Source organism: Syzygium oleosum, unplaced genomic scaffold (assembly GCF_021117445.2).
Source record: "Syzygium oleosum isolate NSW1041296 unplaced genomic scaffold, Sole_v2.1 Sole_v2.01, whole genome shotgun sequence".
NCBI classification, from domain to species: Eukaryota; Viridiplantae; Streptophyta; class Magnoliopsida; order Myrtales; family Myrtaceae; genus Syzygium; species Syzygium oleosum.
The window spans coordinates 29,064,499-29,088,530 of NW_026607485.1; the positions used below are offsets into that span (position 1 = coordinate 29,064,499).

At 38.7% G+C, this 24,032-nt stretch overlaps 1 protein-coding gene and 1 non-coding gene across 2 annotated transcripts; both read left to right on the forward strand.

Moving 5' to 3' along the window:
• The first annotated feature begins 1,618 nt into the window (after positions 1–1,618).
• On the forward strand, positions 1,619–17,665 carry LOC115664589 (transcription factor NAI1-like). Its single transcript, XM_056308635.1, has 7 exons — positions 1,619–1,723; positions 1,766–1,946; positions 14,329–14,492; positions 14,905–15,253; positions 15,398–15,561; positions 16,265–16,633; positions 16,998–17,665. Exons 1-7 carry the CDS (start codon positions 1,619–1,621, stop codon positions 17,070–17,072), a joined length of 1,407 nt encoding a protein of 468 aa, XP_056164610.1. The 3' UTR covers positions 17,073–17,665.
• On the forward strand, positions 8,523–8,595 carry TRNAE-CUC (transfer RNA glutamic acid (anticodon CUC)). Its single transcript has one exon. It is a non-coding gene; the product is annotated as a tRNA-Glu (tRNA).
• Positions 17,666–24,032: the final 6,367 nt, after the last annotated feature.

Consider the following 24,032-nt stretch of genomic DNA (forward strand, 5'->3'; position numbering starts at 1 on the left):
TATATTTTGCACAACTTCACACATAAGAGGATCTAATGAAAGTTTTCATTCTGTTCTTCAAGACATCATAATATTTTCTATCAAAGTAGGGACGTTTGTGTTGCTTAGTCCCTCAATAATACCTGGTCCAAGATTTCTAACCATAACATATCGTTAACTAAGAAGTAATACACTTTATAATTATGAGCACTTTACTTTGATACCATTTAATGTTGGCTAACAACATTATCTAGAGTTGGCAAAGTAGTGCAGAATTAATAGCGCCAAATTTGATAACAAAGTAACCGGGTAAAACAGAATATGAAAATAAGCAAGTTCTAGTAATATTCAAGTACTGTCGTGCAATATATCTATCAAGTAGTGATTGAGTAAGAATAGAGAGATAGAAGACAATATACATAGAGCTTACAGTGGTTCGGTTTTAGTGTAAGCCTACGTCCACTCTTCCATACTAACAGCTTACTGGTTAGATTCTACCAGTCAATTATTGAGAAGTTACAGTCGTATATGTTTGCTTATACCCAAGTGCTTCTTCACAAAGTAGGTGCTATTTATACTCAAGCTATCTCAACCTAAGCACATACTTAAAACACTACCAACACCTTTCAAAAGATTACAATTGTATATTCACAGAAGACAAATGAAAATATGTGAAGCTCTCTTGAGATTTGGAATTGTAAACTCTTGATTTCTCTCTTTCTTCGGCTTCTTGATCTCCTTTTATACTCCTTGACTTCCAAGCTTCCCGTTGGACAATCTTTGAGGATTAATCTCCTATCTACCCGTTGGATAATTGTTGAAGTAGATCTTGTGGTCGTCGAAGTCAATCAAGCAGAATTGTCGTAAATTTTATCGCCCATACAATCAAACCTTGGTTCCCAAGAATGGAGTGCTTAAGCTAAGGAAAGAATCTTGCCTTCAATATGATTGTCAATCAACTAAGATATTTTGCGCGAGTTAATGTTCTGCAAAGATAGTCTTTAAGATTGACAAACAATCAAGATCTTCTAAAGAGGGAATCCATATTAGATCATAAGATGTCGATAATAAGATGAAATATCTCAAAGTTTTAATCTTGTAAGTCATGATAAGAACTTCGTCGCAAGTAGTATTGATATCCTGCTAATATTCAGCTATCATAGTACTTTGATGATATTCAGTGCCTTGTTGATTACCTTGTCGATATTCAGCGTTTGCCCTGCTGGATATTAGCGTTGTTTGCCTTGCTGATATCCAGCCTTTGCCTTGCTGATATCCACGCAGTTCGTTATTTTTGGCTTCTTGAATATGATCAACTGTTCTAACTAATATACTTAGACAACGATAGTTATGTCGATACTGTAGGCATAAAACCTTGATATTTCCAAGTCAATCTGAACTCTCCATTCTTCTAGACTTGTTCATGTAAGTTTTTCAGTCATAAAGGATCATTTCAGCATAAATATTACCTGAAAGATAAACACTTCTTGCATTTATTAAGATCGATATAAAACATGGATAATTTTTTCAACTTCAAAATATGTTAGGATGTTTTCTCAACAGTATTGTCCTCCAATTTGTCACATAATAGCCTCCGTTGCTCATGCTAAAAAAAATTACTAATGTTCTGGTTGCGTGGATGGACAAGGCTTCTGTCGTTGGAGGTGCGACAAAGTACTTCAAACGACTCAAGGAACGCATGAAGGTTCTTGAGGAAGAGGCGGCTACGAGAACTATGGAACTGGTAATCTTCGTGAAAAACTTGTATGACCCAATCATCGATTAGCAACCACCCGAGGTCGAAGCACCGGCGTGGGGGAAGAACGTTCTGATCAAAGTCGTGTGTGAGAAGTACGAGGGTTGCATCATGGAAGTGATGAAACATATGAAGGTCATGAACTTGACAACCCTAAATAGCAGTGCCCTTGCGTTTGGGAGTTCTGTTGGATGTAACAATAGCGGCCCAGGTAATTTGTGTCAACTTCTCCAAACTGTGAAAAGCGGATTCTTTTAAAACTTCAACTAGCTTCTAATTTTCTACTAAAACTAAATTACAGCAGACGATTTTGCATTCTGAACTTTTCTTGAGAGACTATGGTTGGTTAGATATGTTTTGAAAGTATACGGTTCCTCGATAATATTTGAATTTCAACATCATCACTTTTCATCATACCAAAAAAGCTTTGAAATTTCGTTTTCTAATTATTAATAAACAAGTGAAGATTACTACTTTCACATCCCAAAAAAGTCGTCTGTCAAAAATCACATATCTTGTGTGCACATGAATTCTCCGACTATGTTCTATCCACTTTTAGTTGCACTTATGTTAGACTTATTAACTGTTGAGCGTCAGAGGCGCGGCAACAATATTGATTTGATGAAAGGAATTTTTGAAGGTGAAACAATCGCAATTCGCGCCTTTCTATTGCATGTCTTAATTACAAGAGAAATAGACTATATATAGACCATAGTTTGATTCGAAATAGGAAACCTTTTTCTAGGAAACCTATTCTAATTAGGAAATCTAATTGACTTAGGAAACTTTCCTAAAATATAACTAGAAACAATATCTCACAATATCTATCAAAATATAGAAATACGAATAGACTCAAAAAGGAAACAAGAACTAACAAATTTGGTTTAATTTCTAACACTCCCCCCTAAACCAAATTCTCTTCCATCGATCATTCCAAGCAGGCTCTTGAACTTTCGAAAAGCATCGATCTTGAGAGGTTTAGTAAAAATATCTGCTACTTGATCTCCGGTCTTCACATGCAATACTTCAACTTCATTCTCTTTAACCTGTTCTCGGATGAAGTGATATCGAACATCGATATGTTTACTTCGTTCATGAAAAACTGGATTTTTCGCCAAAGCAATAGCAGAAACATTATCAACAAAAATCTCCGTTGCTTTCTTCTGCTCCATAAGAATATTTTTGAGTAGTCTTCTCAACCATATTGCATGACAAACGCATGAAGATGCAGCTACATATTCAGCTTCACATGTCGACAGAGTAACACTTGATTGCTTCTTTGATGACCACGTGAAAGCAGTGTCGCACAAGAAAAATACAAATCCCGTGGTGCTTTTTCGATCGTCGATATCTCCACCATAATCACTAAGATTCAGAGCAATAATAGTGTAAACCATGAGAAATAGTACCTTTGATGTACCGAAGTATTCTCTTTGCAGCTTTAAGATGAGATGATTTCGGCTTCTCCATGTATCGACTAACAATTCCAACACTATACATAATATCCGGTCTTGTGCATGTCAAGTATCTCAAACTTCCAATCAAGCTTCTATAATATGTCGAATCAACATCGGCACCATCATCAAACTTCGAAAGCTTGGTTCCACACTCCATTGGTGTATTGACCGGCATACAGTTCTTCATGTTGAATTTTTCAAGGATATTTTCTGCATATCCTTTTTGGGAAATAAAAATCCCATCGGCACTTTGCTTCACTTCGATACCAAGGAAATAATTCATGAGACCATTATCGGTCATTTCAAATTCTTTCACCATCGATGCCTTAAAAGCATCAATCATCGCCGAATTATTTCCTGTAAAAACAAGATCATCAACATATAAACAGGCAAGTAGAATATCACATTTTTCTTGCTTCAAATAGAGTGCATGCTCGTATGGACATTGAGAGAATCCATTCGCCTTGAAATATGCATCAATTCTGGAATTCCATGCTCTTGGTGCTTGTTTAAGCCCATATAGAGCTTTCTTCAACCTTAGCACTTTGTCTTCATGACCTTTCACAACAAACCCCTCGGGTTGTTCGACATAAATTTCTTCTTCAAGGATGTCATTCAAGAATGCTGATTTGACATCCATTTGATAAATCCGCCAATTATTTTGAGCAGCAATGGAAATAATCAATCTAATCGTTTCCATGCGGATGACAGGGGCAAAAACTTCATCATAGTCGATTCCGGCTTTTTGCTTGTACCCCTTCGCGACTAATCTAGCTTTGTACCTTGTTACTTCACCTTTCTCATTCTTCTTGGTCTTGTACACCCATTTAACACCAATTGATTTCTTGTCCTTCGGAAGATTAGCAAGCTCCCATGTTTGATTTTTCTCGATGTCTTCAATTTCTTCGTTCATGGCTTTCCTCCACTTTTCTTCTTTGGCCGCATCATCATAAGCAAGTGGTTCATAATCTGCAAGAAGACATATAAGATGAAGCTCTTCGGTAGCTTCGTAAATTTCAGACAATCTTCTCGATCTTGGTACTAGCGGTTCATCGACACTATTTGAAGAGGATGGTGTTGATGAACTTGAATAAGATGTTGGAGAAGAAGGTGAAGGTTGATCTTTCAACTCCGTTTGATTGGAATCACCACGAACATTCGCTTCTTCTTTTGGATTTTCTTCCCACATTCCATTTTCATCGAACTTGACATCTCTACTTACATACACTTTCAAAGTGTTAGGGTCAAATAATCGATAGGCTTTGGATGATGAGTCATACCCGATAAAGATGAGCTTTTTGCTCTTGTCTTCAAGTTTCGATCTTTTTTGATCCGGGACATGAGCATAGGCAATGCTCCCGAAAATTCTCAAGTGCGAAACACTTGGTGTTCTCCCGGTCCATGCCTCTTGTGGAGTTACGCCTTCAAGTCCATATGTTGGACATCTATTTTGAAGATAGACGGCACACGAAACAGCTTCTGCCCAAAGTTCCTTGGACAAATTTTTGCTCTTCAACATGCTTCGAACCATATCAAGAATGGTTCTATATTTCCGTTCAGCCACACCGTTTTGTTGAGGAGAATACGGGGCCGTTAAGAAACGCCGAATCCCATGATTTTCACAGAATTTGTTGAATATGGCTGAGGTGAATTCTCCACCACGATTAGTCCTCAAAGCCTTGATAAAATAGCCGCTTTTCTTTTCAGCCAGGTTCTTGAATTGTTTGAAAATATCAAACACTTCTGTCTTTTCTTTCAAAAAATACACCCAAGTTTTCCGAGTAAAATCATCAATAAAAGTAACAAAATATCGATGATTACCATATGAGTGAGGATTGATCGGGCCACACAAATCAGAATGAATCAACTCAAGCGGCTTCTTCGCTCGATAAGTCGCCTCCTTCGGAAAGCTAGTTCTGGAATGCTTGCCGATAACACACCCTTCACATAATTGATCGGGATGATCAATATGTGGCAAGCCATAAACCATCTTCTTGCGAGAAAGCAAATTGAGTCCGCCAAAATTGAGATGGCCAAACCTCAAATGCCACAACCATGAAGGATCATCTACGCACGTCTTTAGACATCGAGACATCTCACTCTTTATATTAAGAATAAACATCCTGTTCTTCGACATCTTCACCTTTGCAATCAATTTATTATTCCGATCTCTCAACATAAGATTAAGATCTCTCATATAAACAGTATAACCTTTCTCCAGAAGTTGTCCCAAACTCAAGATATTACTTGACATTTTTGGAGCATAATAAACATTGGTAATAAACTGACGTACACCATTCTTTAAGCGAATCAAAATTGTACCTTTCCCTTCAACAAGAATTTTAGAGTTATCACCGAATGAGACATTCCCTTTAATTATCTCATCTAACTCGGCAAACATCTCCTTTCTCCCACACATGTGATTACTTGCGCCGGTATCCAAATACCACGTATCGCTTTGACCTTCTTCATCTTCTTTGAATGCCAATAAGAGAACTTGACCATCATTATTTACCAAGTTCGCCTTTTCGTCTGGTCTGCTACTTTCTTTATTCCAGTAGTTAGAAGCATAATGGCCAAGTTTATTGCAATGATAACATCGGATTTTAGATTTATCATACCATTGGCTTGTCGAGTTCTTTCCTCTTCCACGAACACCTCTTTGGTACCGGTATCCTCCATCACTTCGAGCAGGATCTCCTCTGCTTCGTCCGCGACCTCTTCCTCGAAAGTGACCTCGGCCACGACCTCGATCACGATCTTGATTTGTCCCGCGATTTTGTACGGGATCTCTTCTTTGCTCCTTTTCATCTCGTATGGTCAACTGCGTTTGGAGAACTTCCTCCACCGATTCAATCTTTTTCTTTCTAAACCTTTCTTCATGGGCTTGTAATGAACCCATAAGTTCATCGACCGTCATGGCATCCAAGTCTTTGGATTCTTCGATTGCAACCGCAATATAATCATACTTCTTGTCTAAGGACCGAAGTATTTTCTCAACAACACGAACATCGAAAACTTCTTCTCCGTTTCTTTTCATCTGATTAACAATTGTCAAAATTCTCGTGAAATAATCAGCAATCGATTCAGATTCTTTCATACGAATTACCTCGAATTCGCCTCTCAAGGTTTGAAGGCGAATCTTCTGAACTTTCTGAACTCCTTGATGTGTGTTTTGAAGAATCTCCCATGCCTCTTTAGCGGTAGTGGCGTTCGAAACTTTTTCGAACATGGAATCATCTAACGCTTAATAGATGATCGACAGGGAATATTGATGTTTCGTTCGAGCCTTCTCCAAGGCATTCCTCTGATTCTGGTTCAACGTGGCTTCATCCTTTGGCTCATCATAGCCAGTGTTAACAAATTCCCACACACCGTAGGCGCCGAGTAGAGCTTTCATTCTAACAGCCCAGTTACCATAATTTTCTTTGGTAAGACGAGGGTACTGAAGAGGAAGCTGATTGTTCGTTGAGGCCATGATCACGAACCGTAAGCTCTGATACCAATTTGTTGAGCGTCAGAGTCGCGGCAACAATATTGATTTGATGAAAGGAATTTTTGAAGGTGAAACAATCGCAATTCGCGCCTTTCTATTGCATGTCTCAATTACAAGAGAAATAGACTATATATAGACCATAGTTTGATTCGAAATAGAAAACCTCTTTCTAGGAAACCTATTCTAATTAAGAAATCTAATTGACTTAGGAAACTTTCCTAAAATATAACTAGAAACAATATCTCACAATATCTATCAAAATATGGAAATACGAACAGATTAAAAAAGGAAACAAGTACTAACAAATTTGGTTTAATTTCTAACATTAACTTGTTGCTGTATATTTTGTTTTCTCCTTATTTCGCGTTGAGTTGAGATGGGAGAAAAAGCTCTGGTATTTAGTCTTCATTGATATAGAAAAAATCCTTGTTTTGTCTACATTACTCACAGAAAGAAAATGAGAGCTGCCCGAAAACTGAGGAGATCATCGAAAAACTACGCCATGCTGTAACGACGTTCCTCGGATCATCTTCAAGACGGTCGGCTTGTTAGGCAATGAATTTGTTTTATGTTTGTGTCTGAGAGATGTTCTTAATTACGTGTTAGTGCAAGAGTTGTGGGTCATTGTATAATTATGTGGATTGTCTTTTCTTACTTGTGGTAATTATTTGTGAGTTTCTGGGTCATCCTCACCAAAGCTTTTGTTGTCTATGCTCTTGCCCTCATGGCTTTCCTTTCTCTTTTGGTCTTGCTTCTATTGCCCTTGTCACCTTTCTTGAACTCTGCTTGCAGCTTATAAAATATTATCTTTCTTTATCCTTGTTATTGCAGTTGGTAGACCGCTCATCTTGTTTGACCCGTGGTTAAATCTTGCTTTGAGACTCTAATTTGGCCATTGATTTTGGTTATTTTCCTATATCTATAATTAAGCTCATCTATTCTTGCTTGACGCATGGTAGACCGCTCACCTTTCTTGAAATTTCTTTTACCAACGGGATTCTTTATTTTGAGGAGTATCTTGAATTGTCTAGTCGATCTAACCACATATCTTCATCATTGTGTGCACCTTCCACAGCTCGGCCATTTATAAAGTAAACCAACCAGAGGCAACTACCCATAACCCGAATTATCATGACAATGGGAGTGAATTAAGAGAGTGTTCAAAGGGGGTAACTACATCGATATTTAAGTGAGCAACCATTTGCAAGCGAAATGGGAAAAACCACGGGGCGACTGTATTACTGATGAACTTCAATCAAGAGTACGAACAGCTCTAGCCACACCAAGAACTACACATGGACACCGTCTCCCCCTTCTACGTATAAGTCACTGCGCCACAAACTACAGGTTACAAATTAAGTGCAACTAAGAGCGAATAGAACTTGCTCGAAATTAGACCCAACCTTGTAGAAGAACAGTGAATGCAGTGAACTTCTGGGTCTTCATTTTAACTCCTCTTTTCTCTCTCGCGTGTTGTGTCTTGTAGATATCAAGACCATTCTACTAGCAAGAGATTCATCAAGTGAAACTAAACACAATGCAAGATTATGGGCTCAAGTTACAACTTGTGGTTGTAACTTGTAGCACCAGATGGGCATCTTCTTTGCATCTTCTACAGTAACTCTTGCTCTCTTCTATGGTGACAAATGCAGAGATCTAGCTCAAAGGCGAGATAGAAAAATTCTTTACAGGTGAAAAAAGATGGCTAACAAGCTGGGTGCTTTGTCAACCAGTCTCTCTCTCTCGATTAATTCGGAGAAGCTTGCTGTGAAGGTTGAGCGAAATTATATACAAACTAGTTAAATATAAAACCAATTGCAGCATAAACAACGAATCCGTTGTAGTCTAGTTGGTTAGGATACTCGGCTCTCACCCGAGAGACCCGGGTTCAAGTCCCGGCAACGGAATTCCTTTTTGGTTTTCTTATTTTATGGACTTGACCGTGATTCTTTGCATTTTGGAAAGTTCAAAGGAACCGTATATATTCATTGGTCATTGTTGTATTTTTCTTTCATATCATGATCATCGCGAGGACAACTCAAGGCGTTGGATTAATGTCATTTCGAAGTGCTCGGCAAAAATTTTAATCATTAATTCATCTAATTGAAGAATTTTAATTGGTTAAGCTGTAATTTCAATGCGGTTCAGCTTTTAGGTTGTTGGATTGATTCTTGAGGTTATTGAGCTATGAACTCATATTTTAAAGAAACTTTAGGGTGTCGTGAAATTATGAGATTTTATGAAAGTTGACTTGGGGTTACGGTTTGACCAATGTGACATTATAAAAATTTGTTGCGCACTCTTAAAATCATATTCAAACTACTGTGTTTGGCGCTGGTTTTTGCCTATCTCTAGCCATCTTTTGGATCGGAGGCGAGTTTGCCTATTAAGTATGTCTACTTAATTTTCCAAGGACTCTAGACCCACTGAAAACAGAGATGGATAGAGTTCAAAGGAACCATTTAAGTTTGACACGCGAGCTACCGCAGTACAGCAGACAACCATAATTTTTTTGCTTTGGGCGAGCTTCTCCACTAAGGTTGTTTGATAAGTTTTGAAAGTTTTGAAAGTAAAACCTTATGCTTAACAGTTGTGTCACTACTCAAATTTTGAGAATAGAAGCTGTGACAACCTCATACAAATGCCTCTGATAAGGCATGGTCATGGCGAGATAGTGGCATGAAAGGTTTCATTAGGATTTTCCACCCATTATTACTCACATATCATACCTGGGGAAAATTACCAAAATGTCCTAAACCTTTTGCAATTGTGCCAATTCAGTCCTAAATCTTATTTTTTAGCCAATTCAGTCCTAAACTTTTTGCAATTGTGCCAATTCAGTCCATCCGGCCACTTTTGGCCGGCCGTCGCTAACGTGGCCGCCGGTCGGCTGACGTGGCGCCGGCCGGCGTCCACGTGGCAATTTTTAATAATTTTTTTATTATTTTTCGAAATTTTTTTTTTCTCTTTTTTTTTTTTTTCCCCTATCTTCTTCCCCGGTCGCCGGTCCGGCGACCGGCGACTGGCGAGAGGCTGAGGCTGGCGAGGTCCACCTCGCCGGCCATGGGCGAGGCTGGCCCTCGCCGTCGCTGGGCGAGGTCGACCTCGCCCGGCCATGGCGAGGTCGACCTTGCCAGGCGACGGCGAGGTCGACCTCGCCAAACTGGGCGAGGCCTCGCCGCGACGGCGAGGCTGACCTTGCCGGCGACGACGAGGCCGCCCGGATCCGGCGAGACCTCGCCGTCGCCGGGCCAGCCTCGCAGATCACGGGCGAGGCCGACCTCGCCATGGCCGTGCGAGGCCTCGCCCGGCGACGGCAAGGCTGCCCAGATCCGGCGAGACCTCGCCATCGCCGGCCAGCCTCGCCGTTCTTCGGGAGAGGTCGACCTCGCCATGGCCGGGCGAGGTCGGCCTCGCCGTCGCCGAGCGAGGCCTCGCCCAGATCTGGCGTGGGCGGCCTCGCCGTCGCCGGGCGAGGTTGACCTCGCCCATGGCCGGCGAGGTCCACCTCGCCATCGCCGGGCGAGGTTGACCTCGCCCATGGCCGGCGAGGTCCACCTCGCCGGCCTCAGCCTCTCGCCGGTCGCCGGACCGGCGACCAGGGAAGAAGATAGGCGAAAAAAAAAAAAAGAGAAAAAAAAATTCGAAAAATAATAAAAAATTATTAAAAATTGCCACGTGGACGCCGACCAGCGGCCACGTCAGCGCCGGCCGGCCAAAAGTGGTCGGATGGACTGAATTGGCACAATTGCAAAAGGTTTAGGACTGAATTGGCAAAAAAAAAAGGTTTAGGACTGAATTGGCACAATTGCAAAATGTTTAGGACTTTTTTGGTAATTTTCCCATCATACCTGGGATTGCACATCTTATGAATCGATAAGAGTTTTTCGAGGACAATAACATGGTCTCTCTATCGTATCTCGACTAAGATGCTCACCCCTGATCTTAAGTAAAATATTCCTCTGATCGATTTATGCTCTCCTTTACACTGTTTCTCTCCCTTTTTATGCAATTCAATCATTTCATATAAAGTCATAACAATTTGTTTTTCTCCACTGGTTACTTGCGTGCGTATCTCGTGTGTATTATTCATACTAGACATTGTTTAACAAAAGTATGCATTCACATTTTAGATGCTGTTCTTTTGGTAGTCAACCTGCAACAAATTATTAAAAGAATAAAGCACTTTCAATTGTTTCTTTCTCGACCACATGTATTCAAAGAAGCGTGGAGGAGCACTTTGTGAATGCAAGAAAACCTTGGTCACCGTAAAAAGGTACTTTAGTGCAAGAAAACCTTCGCGGCATATGTTCTTTCCAATTGCTTGACCAACAGCTTAAGATAGACTGCTTTTCAATTCAACCTCGTATTTTTCAGATCTCCTATTGATTTCATGGTTTGTTTATCGGGAATGAAAGCAGGGAAATGGATGGACATGATGGGAACAACTTCTATAATTTAAAGTAAAATTTCAAAGTGACATATTGAATCTCAAGCTTTCGTCCAAAAATCTCCTAAATAGTCCATAGTATTTATGAGATAAATAGACACAGTTAGCGGTGAAATCATGATTGCCGCCTGCTTTTCACAACAAATGATTGTTTAGATTACTATTAGTTCATATAGACTATAGTTAATTATTTATAAAATGATTTTTACCTATTGACAAAGTATAATTAAAGATTATTTTAACTATGTTTATATTTCAATTATTTATACACATTTATTTATAATTAAAGGATGAAATAACATATAAAATTATATTAATTACATCTACTAATTAATCACAAACTATAACAGTTTATAGAACTTAAGAATAAATGATAATTATGTATACTTCATTAAGTTAATTATATGTATTTAGTTTAATAAGTTTATTAATAAAAAGTTATAACTATATTTTTTTGTATTATAATCTAAATATTAATTACATTAATAAATTCTAATGCAAGTAAAACAACATTAAATTTATTAGAAAACTCCCATCCTAGACCATTCCCGCAAATGTCTTTTCACAATCAAATACAAAAATGTTCATTTCAATTCATTACTACATTTCTCCAAACAAAATTATTGAAATTATCATTTCCTTCCATTCTATCGTATCAAACACGACATAATACGTTCAAGGTGTATAAATCTATTTATAAAAATGACATATTTAGTGATAAGAATAAGTTCTTATTGGGTGTTAATTATGGATCATTTTCTTGGTACGACCACCTATAAATCTTTAACAAGAACCTTAGTACATTGGGTATTAATCTAAATATTTAAAAATTCAGTGGCGCAAGACAACGTAAGCGTAAGATCAGAGTCCACGAACGGCTTAGTGGGCTGCAGCTGCATCCTGTCCTGTCTGCACAAGAAATGGGACAGAACCTCTTTGGGGTTTTGAGTCCACAATTTCCTCGTGCTCAAATCATTAATTTATCCATTGTTTATTATATTTTCCCGATAGGATGATCATCAGTCAATTTATTATTAAATACGAAGGGAAACAGAAAAAACATTGGCTTAGAGGCGCGCTCCAAGAATCTTCGTCCTTCAACATCTGCAATCTTTTCGGTTTGCGAAGTACTTTTTAACGAGAGAATCAATGAGGGATTTTCTCGGGCCAAATATGGAGGGATTAGTAGTTGACCAAAATTCATATGTACATTAGGTATATACAAGTATACATACTAGCAAATACGTATACGCATTGCGTGCATGCACAAAATTGACATTGGAAAGGTTGAGTAAAACCTATTTCTTAGAAAATTATGAATCAACAAATAATGGGAAAGAAATTGTTCGTAAAGGTACAAAATACAACGAAATTATGTAAATATATATATCTGTAAATAAGTATTGAGGATATTTAGAAAAAACAATGATAATATACTTTACAATTATGAAGTAATCCTAGCTAAAATATTAGCAAAGGTACACAGCGTTGTGTCAATGCAAGAAATGTCAGTTGGCATTTGAAAAATTAAACAAATCCACCTTTTTAGGAAATATTTGAGTTATCAAATCTATTGCAATTATGAAAATTCAAATTTAAACCTTTTTTTGGCCAATTTAGTCATAAACTTTTGCATTCGTGTCAATTCAATCCATCTGGCCAATTTTGGTAGGAAATTGCTGACATAAACGCCGGCCGACCCCTCATCGGCTATAGGTGAGGGCGTTGCGGCTCTCACCAACTCTGGACGAGGGCCGCCGCACCTTCGTCGACCACTAAGGGAGGGCTCGCGTCCCCTTGCCAGATCTGGGCAGGCGTTGCGGCCCTCGCCAGATCTGGGCCAAGTGAGGGCGTCGCGGCCCTTATCGACTTTGGACGAGGGCCCACAAAGCCCTCGCCTAGTGCCAATGAGGGTCGGCCGGCAACCTTTGCTGGCCCTTAGCCTAAAGAAAAAGTAAAGAGAAAGAGAAGAAAATGGAAAATAAAACAAAAAATTACAAAAATTCAATAAATTATTAAATATATGTGCATGTCAGCGCCGGTCATGCCACGTAGGACGGTCGGCGTCCATACTAGTAATTTCCGGTCAAAATTGACCAGATGGGCTGAATTGATACAAATGTAAAAAGTTTATGACTCAATTGACAACTAAGACTGAATTGATATAATTGCAATATGCTTAAGACTTTTTTAGTAATTTTCCCTAGCAAATATTATTGATAAAAATCATAATATATAAAAATTCTATAGATATAATTGTAAGAGACAGACATTTCAAGATTAAATTTTTTTTCAAAACGTTGTTTTAGGATGATAGATATCCAATTATAATATTGACATACGTGGGAGATAGGATATAATAATTTATATATGCATTTTTCTATGGACACAATATTGGTAATATTAGTAATTAAAAATATTTGGGAAAAATAATGGATATTCCTTAAAAATAGGAGTTGCTTTTTAATTAATTATATGACAATACAGATGTTGGATATAAAGATAATAGTATAAATAGTCATAGATGTTGAACATAAAGATAGGCATGAAAGTAGATACATATATATATATATATATATATATATATATATATATATTTTAGTTACAGATTATCATCTCTCCAAATATTGTCTTGATGGTATTGGACTAGCTGGCTCGATTATTTTTCATATAATTTATTTGAATATAAACCCCTTTTAAATCTCGACCAAAAAAACAACCCCTTTTAAATCGTCGAAAGGAAGTTACTTATAATTTCTTGAAATAATGGTAACAAGTCTAAATAAAGTGTCTCTTTCTGGAGTCTCTTTCACGGACCAAGAAAAGGGTTCAAGCTCTTTGAAACAGTCTTTTACGCAAAAAAAAGCAAATGGATGTTTCGATTATGACACTAGCAAATGACGAAATTTTCTTTGCATAATATTTTAGTGGGGAAAAAGCAAATATGCCATGACCTACCGTTTTAGACGTTAGATAAGGGTTTCTTTTCCTTTTTTCTTTTGTTTTTGTCTCCAAATGTAGATTTGGGTATCATCCAAAGATTATAACCAAATATTAAATCGTAGAGAGGGAGAGAGAGAGAGAGAGAGAGAGAGAGAGAGGGGCTAAAGTTGACCGAAGGAAAAGGCAAAGCCCTAGGCGCTTTATGTGGGAAGACTTGAAAAACTAAAACAGTGATGGCTGAACAAAGAGAGGCAGAGAGAGAGGGAGGCTAACACGCTTGGCACGTGCGAATGCTTTGTTTCACACAGGAGAGTGGAGAACGCGTTTGGTTACTCTATAAGTAAAGGCATCATTTCCTCCTCGTGCCCAGTTTTGAAAAGGCAAAGTTTCTCACACATTCCACTGCTCCGGGTGAGATTTCTGACTTGTGTTTCTTCTCATGTCCCTCTCTGGTCTTTAGTTTTTCAAACATGTTTGAATTCATTGTTCATCAACAAGGGAAAGAAAAAGGGCACAAAAGAGAACTTTCCATGTTTGACTTTCATCTGTCATAAATCAACCGTACTTTTCAGATGAAATTTTTGCGTTCTATCTAGGGTTCTAAATCACACTTGTGAGGTTTTGCATCAACCCAAATCTATAGAAAAAATAAGGAAAAAAAAAATTCATACTTCTTAGGAACCCCAGAGATTGCTTCAATGGAGACCTCATCACCCAAATTGTTCCCTGAGATATTAAGCATTTGATTTTCCTTGCAAGCCCTATCAATTGTCATGTCGACTTGACGAATTTTTCAAGATCTCAGTTGTACTTGATTTCACAGGTAACAGAAGATCCACTTCATCGTATGTATCGGCATCATCAAATGATGAACCCCTTCGATTTCCCTCTCGACGATTTCGACTTCAACCTTTTCTCTTCAGAGATGCCTTCCTTCCGTGCACCGTTGGATCCGGAAATGATGCGAGCTCTCATGGATCCGCGGGTACAAGCTGCTCCGACAATCATGGAGAGGCTAAAGAAGAAGCCAAAGACCGAGATCTGGAGCAGCACTTGCTCGCCCGAAACATACAAAGCCCCAAGAACGGTCATGTCCTCTCTGTCGTCTAGTCCCCAGTTGATATCTTTTGGGAACTCAGATCTGTCCCCGACCGAATCACAACAGTGTTATGGTACTTACATAGAACATTTTTGTTTATTTAGTCTAAAGATTAAGATCTGAGGTAGTATGCTGTATGATGTTTACACGAAAAGCCTTCTTTTGATTGATTTATTGAAGGTGCTTAAAGCTGTCTACTTTTGATTAATTTGTGAAGGTTCTTATGAGATCCAAGATTGTCAAAAAGAGATGAAGAGAGTTGGGGCAATGAATAGACCTACTTTACATACACAAGAACACGTGATTGCAGAGAGGAAGCGGCGCCAGAAGCTTAGCCAAAGCTTCATTGCTCTCTCTGCCATCATTCCTGGCCTTAAAAAGGTAAATCTTCTTCAAGAAACTTCTTTTCCTTTTCCTTTTTCTTTATTTTTTGGAAAAATATTCTATTGCTAAGAGTATATAACTTTGTCATAACATTAAAGGTGCCATAACTAATACTTATCAACATTGAATATATGTTAGTGATCGAAATGTTGAGGCACCAAGTTAGGAAATCCGACTACCGCACTGCAGAAAAATGAGATGATATTAGAAACAGTAACTCATTGTTTGCTCCGAGTCATTGTTACTTGCCATTGTTGTGAATTCCCTATAGTCGGGTTTGCAATCACCCAACTAATGAAACAGTCAATAGCACAGTACTTCATTTTATGCATAAGATCATCTCATCCAATCACCCTTCACAAGTTTACACAGGAAAGAGGTGTCAGCTCGAAGTCTCACTTTCCCAAAAGTATGGATTAGCATTCAAATCATATATATCTCTATCTATTTTTGACTTGCTTACAATAGCTTAAACTTCCATGTCATACTGTCGAGTGGATCTTCAGGTTCATTACCAGGTATTTCATCCCATAGGACACAATTAAAGCTAGAATGAACAAGTTTTGTTTACCTTTGACAAATCATGAACAAGATTGAATACTAGTTTTCCTTCAAGTACCTCAAAATTGACAAATTTGAAGGGTGTAGCTACTCGACCACAATACTCAGCAATTTTCTTGTGTGTTGTTGTGCTTTTCAGATGGACAAAGCATCGATCCTTGGTGACGCGATCAAGTACATGAAGCAGCTTCAAGAACAAGTCAAGAAACTGGAGGCAGAGGTAGCAAACAGGACTGTGGAATCAGTTGTGATTGTAAAGAAGTCTCAAGTCTCGGCAAACGATGATGAGTCATTGGACGAGAACTTCTATAGTCAATTTGAGCAACAACTCCCTGAGATTGAAGCGAGAGTCTCAGATAAGTATGTCCTTTTCCGAATCAATCACAAGAAGCGAAAGGGATTTACAACAGAGATACTTAGCGAAATAGAGAAGTTGAATTTGTTTGTTCTCAACAGCAATGTGTTACCTTTTGGGAGTTCCATACTCGATATGACAATCGTAGCTCAGGTAAGTTCAAGTACTTGCATCATTCCTCTCTTTTTTCTTTCAAGGGTATAATTACAAAAAAGATAAACTTGCACTTTTGGTTAAGTTTTAAAAACAGTATATACTTACAAGCTAATACAAACATATTTTTCAACATATTAACGAAATTACTGTTCGTTCGAATTAAATTGGTTGGAGTAGTTCAAATCAATCTAGTCTTTGTCTAGGTGAAGTAGAAGGGGAATTTTGCAAATTAGTTAATTGAAAGAACTCTGCATCTCCTTTATGGTCGTTCATTTACTTTAACATAACCTTTTGTCCTTGAGAATTAAGTTCGGGCTAAATTATCTTCATTTTCATTAACGGAAACCTTTTTTCCTTTCAGATGAACGTTGGATTCTGCATGAAAGTTGAGGATCTCGTCAAGAATTTACGCCAAGCTCTTCTCAAGATAGCATGATCAATCAACATCATGTTCGTTCGTTTTAGTTTCAAAAGTTTCTTCTAATTTTTCCTTTGGTCATTCAAAAGTTAGCTATATTCTTTCCCCCTTTAGAGTGTCTTTTGGACCTTGTGAGGGAAAACCTTGGAGTCTTTCTTGACCAGACCACCACTTTGCGCACGAATTGTCTTGTTTTGACTAAGAGTTTCTATTTTGCTAGTGGGTTTTTTCCTTCTTCTTTTTTGCATGGTCGGCTTTTTTGGCCATGTTGAAATTTTACCCACAAGCTGTATAGGAAACTTTAAGTATATTTTTTTTAAGGGTCTTTCTTTTGGAGGTTTGACTTTTCAATGAAGGCTCTTCCTTGCACTCTAATTGAAAGTGGAAATGGGCCTTCCTCAGAGAAACAAATTGGAACTTCTCTCTCCCCAGGTTGCATTATGTATTCATCAGTTTATATCTGCTGTAATCAAAGTAAGTTGAACGATTGTGGGATCATCTTCTTATTGATTTTGATCCATATTCGATGCAAATGTGATTGACAAAAGGTGATGGATTGATATTCATGATACTCGTGAAACCATTTTCATAAGAATGGTTGAATTTGTGAACCAATTTATGTTGTGATCTCCTCATGATCCTTCATGGACAGTTTGACTACGTTTGCTAGAGAAGATAAAATTTAGGATAAGAGTAAGTTTGTCATGTCTTGTGTTTAATATTCATATCATTTACATATTTTAGATATATTAGTATAGTTTATTATTTAATAAATTTATATTTAGGAATGATGGAAGGGAATAAAAGAATAAAAAATAAAAAAGAAGGAAAAATAAAAAAATAATAAGTAAACAAAAATGAAGTAGGCCAGAAAATTTAAGCATTATACTTTTCGGAATCACGAAGGTGAAAGATCAACCTTTCTCTCTCTTACTAGATTCAGTATTCGCTAGTTGATCTATCTCGTTGATGTTGCGGTGGCCCATTTACGTTTCTTGTCACGGTCAAACCTATAGCTCTGGAATGCTACAGTGACCTCTTTTACTATTTAAGATTTATATCATACAATAATCATGGATTTATTACTAGAGGTTATCTTCGCAAGTTTATTTGTAATTCTTTAACAGTGGATCGTGAGAGACTCTTATCATCTCCGTTTGTGTATTTTCAAGTTTATTTACATTGATATACCATTCATGTCAAACAGTGGATATGATGGGAATATAAAAATATCCGATTTTATTATTATTCACCGAACAATGGATGGGATATAACAAATTCCTTGTATTTCATATCCTATCCTATCCTGGGTAGAAATTTAGGTAATCAAACGCAGCCAATGAGCATGTCATGTCCATAGACTTCAAAAACTACACATTGTGGAAGCCATTAATATGATTATTTTGACAGGTCTCGTATATCTTTTGTCGAATCTTACCTTGGAGGTAGAGTACTCCCTGAATAAGACGAAGAGGTCTAGTGTATCTGCACAATTGAAATATGTAAATCGAACTAATGTTACGATTGGTTGATGTAATTTATTTAACTTGCACTGTGGTGAGGCTGCGGTGACAGGCTTGCCATCTTGATGTTACGTGCCAGAGAATTCTATGCAGCATAAATTGAGTATTAGGTTACAAGTGGGAAACTCCTATTTAAAGCCTAGTAGGAGTTGCCATCATTAGTCGCCTCTTACCGCTCCTTTTTCGAGCCAAAAGAATTACGCCAATTCTACACATACTCCATAGATATATTAAGGTTGCGTTTGGTTGCTAGGACAATTATTATAGAAGATAGGTTAAGAAGGAATAAAAAAAAAACCCTACATTTCTTGTATGTGATATTCTTTTTTGGTCACTTGTATGTGATATTTTGTTGTATGTTATATATTTGTAGAAAAAATATCACATGTTTCAATGGATGAAGCTATATCCAATTCAAGATAGTGTTTGGTGAAGTTAGATACTGATTTAATAAAAGTAACAAATTATCAAGTAACAAACTTTAAATAAAGAGAAAGAAAGAATGAATGAAAAACATAATCTAAGGTTGAAGAATAACCACTAAAGCCATCCCGATCATAGTAGCACCAATGTTAACGATGATCACCACCATGTTGGTCGCCTGATGTGATTGTGGTAGCGAGATCCCGGCCCCTTACCGGACTACTTGCCCTCAGCCGATCTGAGCGAGGGTGAGCGTTAGACACCACCGCTCTTTTTGGGTTATCGAGGCACCATCATTGCGAAATTTAGGGCAAGCAGGCCCCTCACCTGCTCTACCTGTGGTGAGGCCCTCGCCTTGCCCAGACAAGGCACGTCAAACCTCCTCCTCCTTTTTGTGATGTGGCATCCACTCATCGTCATATTGTGCCACCTGTCTAAAAAAAAGGGAAAATCAACCAAAAAAAGCCATGTAAATGTTCCATCCACTTAAAACTAAAAAAACAGATAGAAGGACTTAAGAGCACAGATTTTGTAAATTTTAGGATTTAAATGAACATAACGAAAGTTTTAGGATTTAAGTGCATGTGTATTATTGTGAAACATTTATGACTTCGGCTGTAATTATCCCTATTTCTTAAAGTTGTGCTAATTGACGCAGTCCAAAGCTAATAATAGCAGTCGTAAGTAATAAGAAAAAGAATTTCAATCCAATAGTTTGCACATCTATAAGGTTAATAGGGTAAGATAGTAATTTTTTCGGTTCCTCCCATGACTGAATCTAGTTTCAAATTTTTCATGGGAAAAAAGTCCTCATTTATGGGCTCATTTTGTTTTGCGAAAAACATTTTTCTCACTTTTCAGCGTTTTGATTGCTTAGGAAAATGAGTCAATAGAAAACCTATGTTTAAATTCAAGAAAAATAATTTTCTCTTTAAAAAATCGAAAAATATTTTCCAAAATATGACTAGATATGAGTATTTGGACCAAAAACTATGCGCTTCAGCACAGGAACCATAACACTCCCGGGACCTTGTTGCTCAAGCCCTAGTCCATCAAGGCTAGCCTGGGACCTTAGTACCCGTGCTCGGGTCCCTAGTGCCCATGCTCGGGTCATCAAGGTCGGGCCAAGGACAAGTCCCATGCGTCCATGCCCTAGTCCATTGAGGTCGGGCTTGGGATTAAAGTGCCAATACTCAGGTCCGCATCCATTGAAGTGAAGCCCAAGGCCTCGGTGCCCATGCCCTAGCAGCAGGTCCCAGGCCCACAAAGATCATGCCCTAGTCCTTGGCACTTGGGCTCGGATCTCCCACACCCAAGCCCGGGACCTCAGTGTCTATGCCTGGGTTCTCGATGCTTGGGCCAGGGTCCATAGAGGCCAAGTCTGGTACCCCATTGATCGTGCTCGAATTCCTTGTAACTAAGCCTGAGGCCCTGGTCCATCGAATCCAAGCCTAGGACCCTGATGCTTGTGTTTGGGTGCCCAACAAGAGCTTGAGACCCTAGTGCCTATGCCCAGATCTACAACGCGTCCATCGAGGCCAAGGTCCGGGACCACAATGCCCGTGCCCAGGTCCACTGAGGCGGGGGTTGAGACCTTAGTTCCAATGCTTGAATTCCTGGAGTCCAGGTCTCGGGCCTCGGCCTCGATGGACTTGAGCTCAGGCATTGGAGACCTAAGCATGGGCATAGAGGTCGGTGCCCCACCCTCAATAGACCCAGGCACAAGCAACCAAGCCATAGCCTCAATGGACCCTATCTCGGGGCATAGGGGATTCGGCCACAGACACCTAGGCCTTGGGCTTGGCCTATGTGGACATAGGGCGAGGCGCTAGGAAGCCATACACTAGCACCAAGTTCTTGGTTCCGACCTTAATGGACATGGGACTGGTGCTTATGCTTTTGCTTAGGACCCAAGTGACCATGCCAAGGTTGGGTTCCATCAAAATCGGAATCTCGGTACTGGTCTCTCGTTCTCCGGCTACTCGTGCGCAAGTCACTAGTGCTTGAATAGTGTATATGTATTTAGAAAAATCAATAAGATTCTTCTTTACAAATGATGGAATATATTTTGCGATTCCCTTTCAAATTACCTGCCAAACATAAGTAAATATTATCATTTTTTTAGAAAATGACTTCTTTGAAAATATTTTCCAAATATGAAACATTTTCCATGATCTTTGCTCCTGTACCCTGCCTTTGCTCCTGTCCCCTGCCTCTCACTCTTCGATTCCATCCTCCAATCTCCGTCCTTGGTGAGCACTCCCCTTTCTCTTTGATCCTTACCGATCTACATTTTCTTCTGCATCCACTGCCGACATTAGAGGAGCTCATGAAGCTCGAGCTCTCATGGCGGCCACCACTCAACAAAGTCATAATTGATATGGTACTAAGTATCTAGTATCTTTAGTTAGAGTTGTGATCACAATTTGTTTCTTCACGGTTTACCTGCGTGCGTGTCTCGTGTGTATTTTATTATACTAAAACAAGCTTTGACGAAACTTTGCATTCATATTTTCGATGCTGTTCTTTTAGTAGTTATCCTGCAACAAATTATTAGAAAAAAATAAAACACTTTTATTTTATTTTTACCTACACGTATTCAAAGAAGCATGGAGCCCTGTGAATGCATGTAATGCTTGGTCGGTCCTTTAGCGCTCTGACATGGAGCCTGACATGTGTCCCATCGTGGCAGAATGTTCTTTCTATTGGTTGACCAACAGCTGACACATGATAAGACAGTGTGCTTTTTCAATTTAATCTCATATTTTCAGATCTCCGATTGGTTTCGTCGTTCGGTGATGGAGAATGAAAGCAACGAAATGGAAATGACACAATTCCCATTCAATAGCGTGCTTCGATTGAAACAATTTCTATAATATAAAGTAAATTCAAAAGTGACATATTAAATTTCGTACAAAATTTCATAAAGATTCCATACTTTTAATGAGACAAATATTGACTGTTAGCCAAGAATAGGTAATGGTAATTCACATTGGTTGACAGAACAATCATGTTTATTCCATAAACCTCTCTTGAACTTCAGGTATAATTTAATACTCCTCAATTTGGAAAAATAAATGTCTCTATTGAATAAAGCAGATACAAAGGCAACATTCAACATAAAAATTTCGTCAAAAAGTTTCATGAATAGTCCATGGTTGCTATATAAGATAAATGAAAACTGCATATTACCACAAAACATGCAAAATGACAAATTTAATCGGTCGTCGACAAAACTATGTTATCCCATTGATCTCTCGTGAAATAGATAAAAAGATGAAATAACATAATAAATTATATCAATTATGGATATTAAGGCTTTGTTCGTTTGGCGGAAAATATTCTCCTTTTGGAAAATATTTTCCCGGAAGTCATTTTCCTGAAAAATATTTTCTTGAAACACAATTTCTGGTGTTCGGCGACCGCCGATCCGGCGGTGTCTGGCGACTGGCGGCGGCGATCGGCAACCGCCGATCCGGCGGTGTCTGGCGACCGGCGGCGGCGACCGGCAACCGGCGGCGGTCGGCGGCGGCGGGCGGCAATTGGCAACCGGCGGCGGTTGGTGGCGACGGGCGGCGATCGACGGCCGGCGACGACCGACGGCCGGCGGCGACCGATGACCGACGTTGACTAGCGACCGACGACCGGCGGCGGCCGGGGACAGCGGTGGCGGTGACCGGCGAACAACGGCCGGCGGCAGCCGACGACCGAAGGGGACCGGCGACCGACGACCGGCGGCGGCGACCGCGGCGGCGGCCGGCGACGGGCGGTGGGGCAAAATTGCCCATGGGAGGGAAAATATTTTCCGTGGGAAGTTATTTTCCGCCCCCCGAACACTGGAAAATCCAGAAAATATTTTCCTGGAAAACATTTTCCGCCAAATGAACGGAGGCTAATTAATCCCAAACTACAATAACTTATTTAGTTAACAAAATATTCATTATTATTTATACTTGATTAAGTTAAGGGATAATGACACAAATAGTCCTTGAACTTTGGCCCAATGTATAATGTGATCTCTAAACTTTTAATTTATTAACGTGCTCCTTGAACTTTAGCTTATTGTTCAATGTAATCCGTAAACTTTTAATTTGTTCAATGTGGTCCCTAGACTTTTGATACATGTTCAATATAGTCCTCGAACTATATAAAAATGTTCAATATAGTCCTCGAACTATATAAAAATGTTCAATATAATCATTCCATTAATTTAATATCGGGGACAACATTGAACTTTTTCATATAGTCAATAGACTAAATTGAGCATGTATCAAAAGTTCGGAGACTATATTGAAAAAATTAAAAATTCAGGAACTATATTGCACATTGAGCTAAATTTAGAGACCACATTGACAAATTAAAAATTCAGAGACCACATTGCACATTGGGCCAAAGTTCAGAGACTATTTGTGTCATTTTCCCTTAAGTTATTTATGAATAATTAACTTAAAAGTTGGTTATTAAAAAAATAACAATATATTGTTTTATGTTTATATTACTAGTATTAAATGTATTGCAATATCTCATTCCATTCCATTCCATTCCATTCCAACAAATCTTTTCTTACAATCCAACACATAAATTTTCATTTCACTCCGTTCCCACACTTGTCCATAAAAGAAAATTGAAATTATCATTTCATTTGATTCCACCGTACCAAACGCGCTATAATACGTACAAGTCGGTATAATAAATTCTTCTATAAAAATGATATGCATAGTGATCCAGCACGTGGCTATTGGGTGTCGAGTATAAATCAATTTTTTTGGTACGACCACCTATGAATCTTTAGTAGATTGAGGATTAATCTAAATGTTAAATATTTCAGTGGCGCAAGACAACGTAAGCGTGAGATCAGAGACCACGAACGGCTCAGTGGCCTGCAGATGCATCCTGTTCCATCTGTCCGAGTCCAATCAAACCAACTACAAGAGATGGAGCAGAACCTTCGGGGTTTGAGTCCATATTTTCATCGTGCTCAAATCATTAATTAATCCATTATTAATTATATATTTCTCGACAGGATTATATT

Coding starts and splice junctions, on each gene's coding strand:
- LOC115664589 (XM_056308635.1), top strand. CDS start 1,619: ATGGACAAGGCTTCTGTCGTTGGAGGTGCGACAAAGTACTTCAAACGA. Junction 15,562..16,264: donor TCATTCCTGGCCTTAAAAAG/GTAAATCTTCTT, acceptor TGTGCTTTTCAG/ATGGACAAAGCATCGATCCT. Junction 16,634..16,997: donor ATATGACAATCGTAGCTCAG/GTAAGTTCAAGT, acceptor TTTTCCTTTCAG/ATGAACGTTGGATTCTGCAT.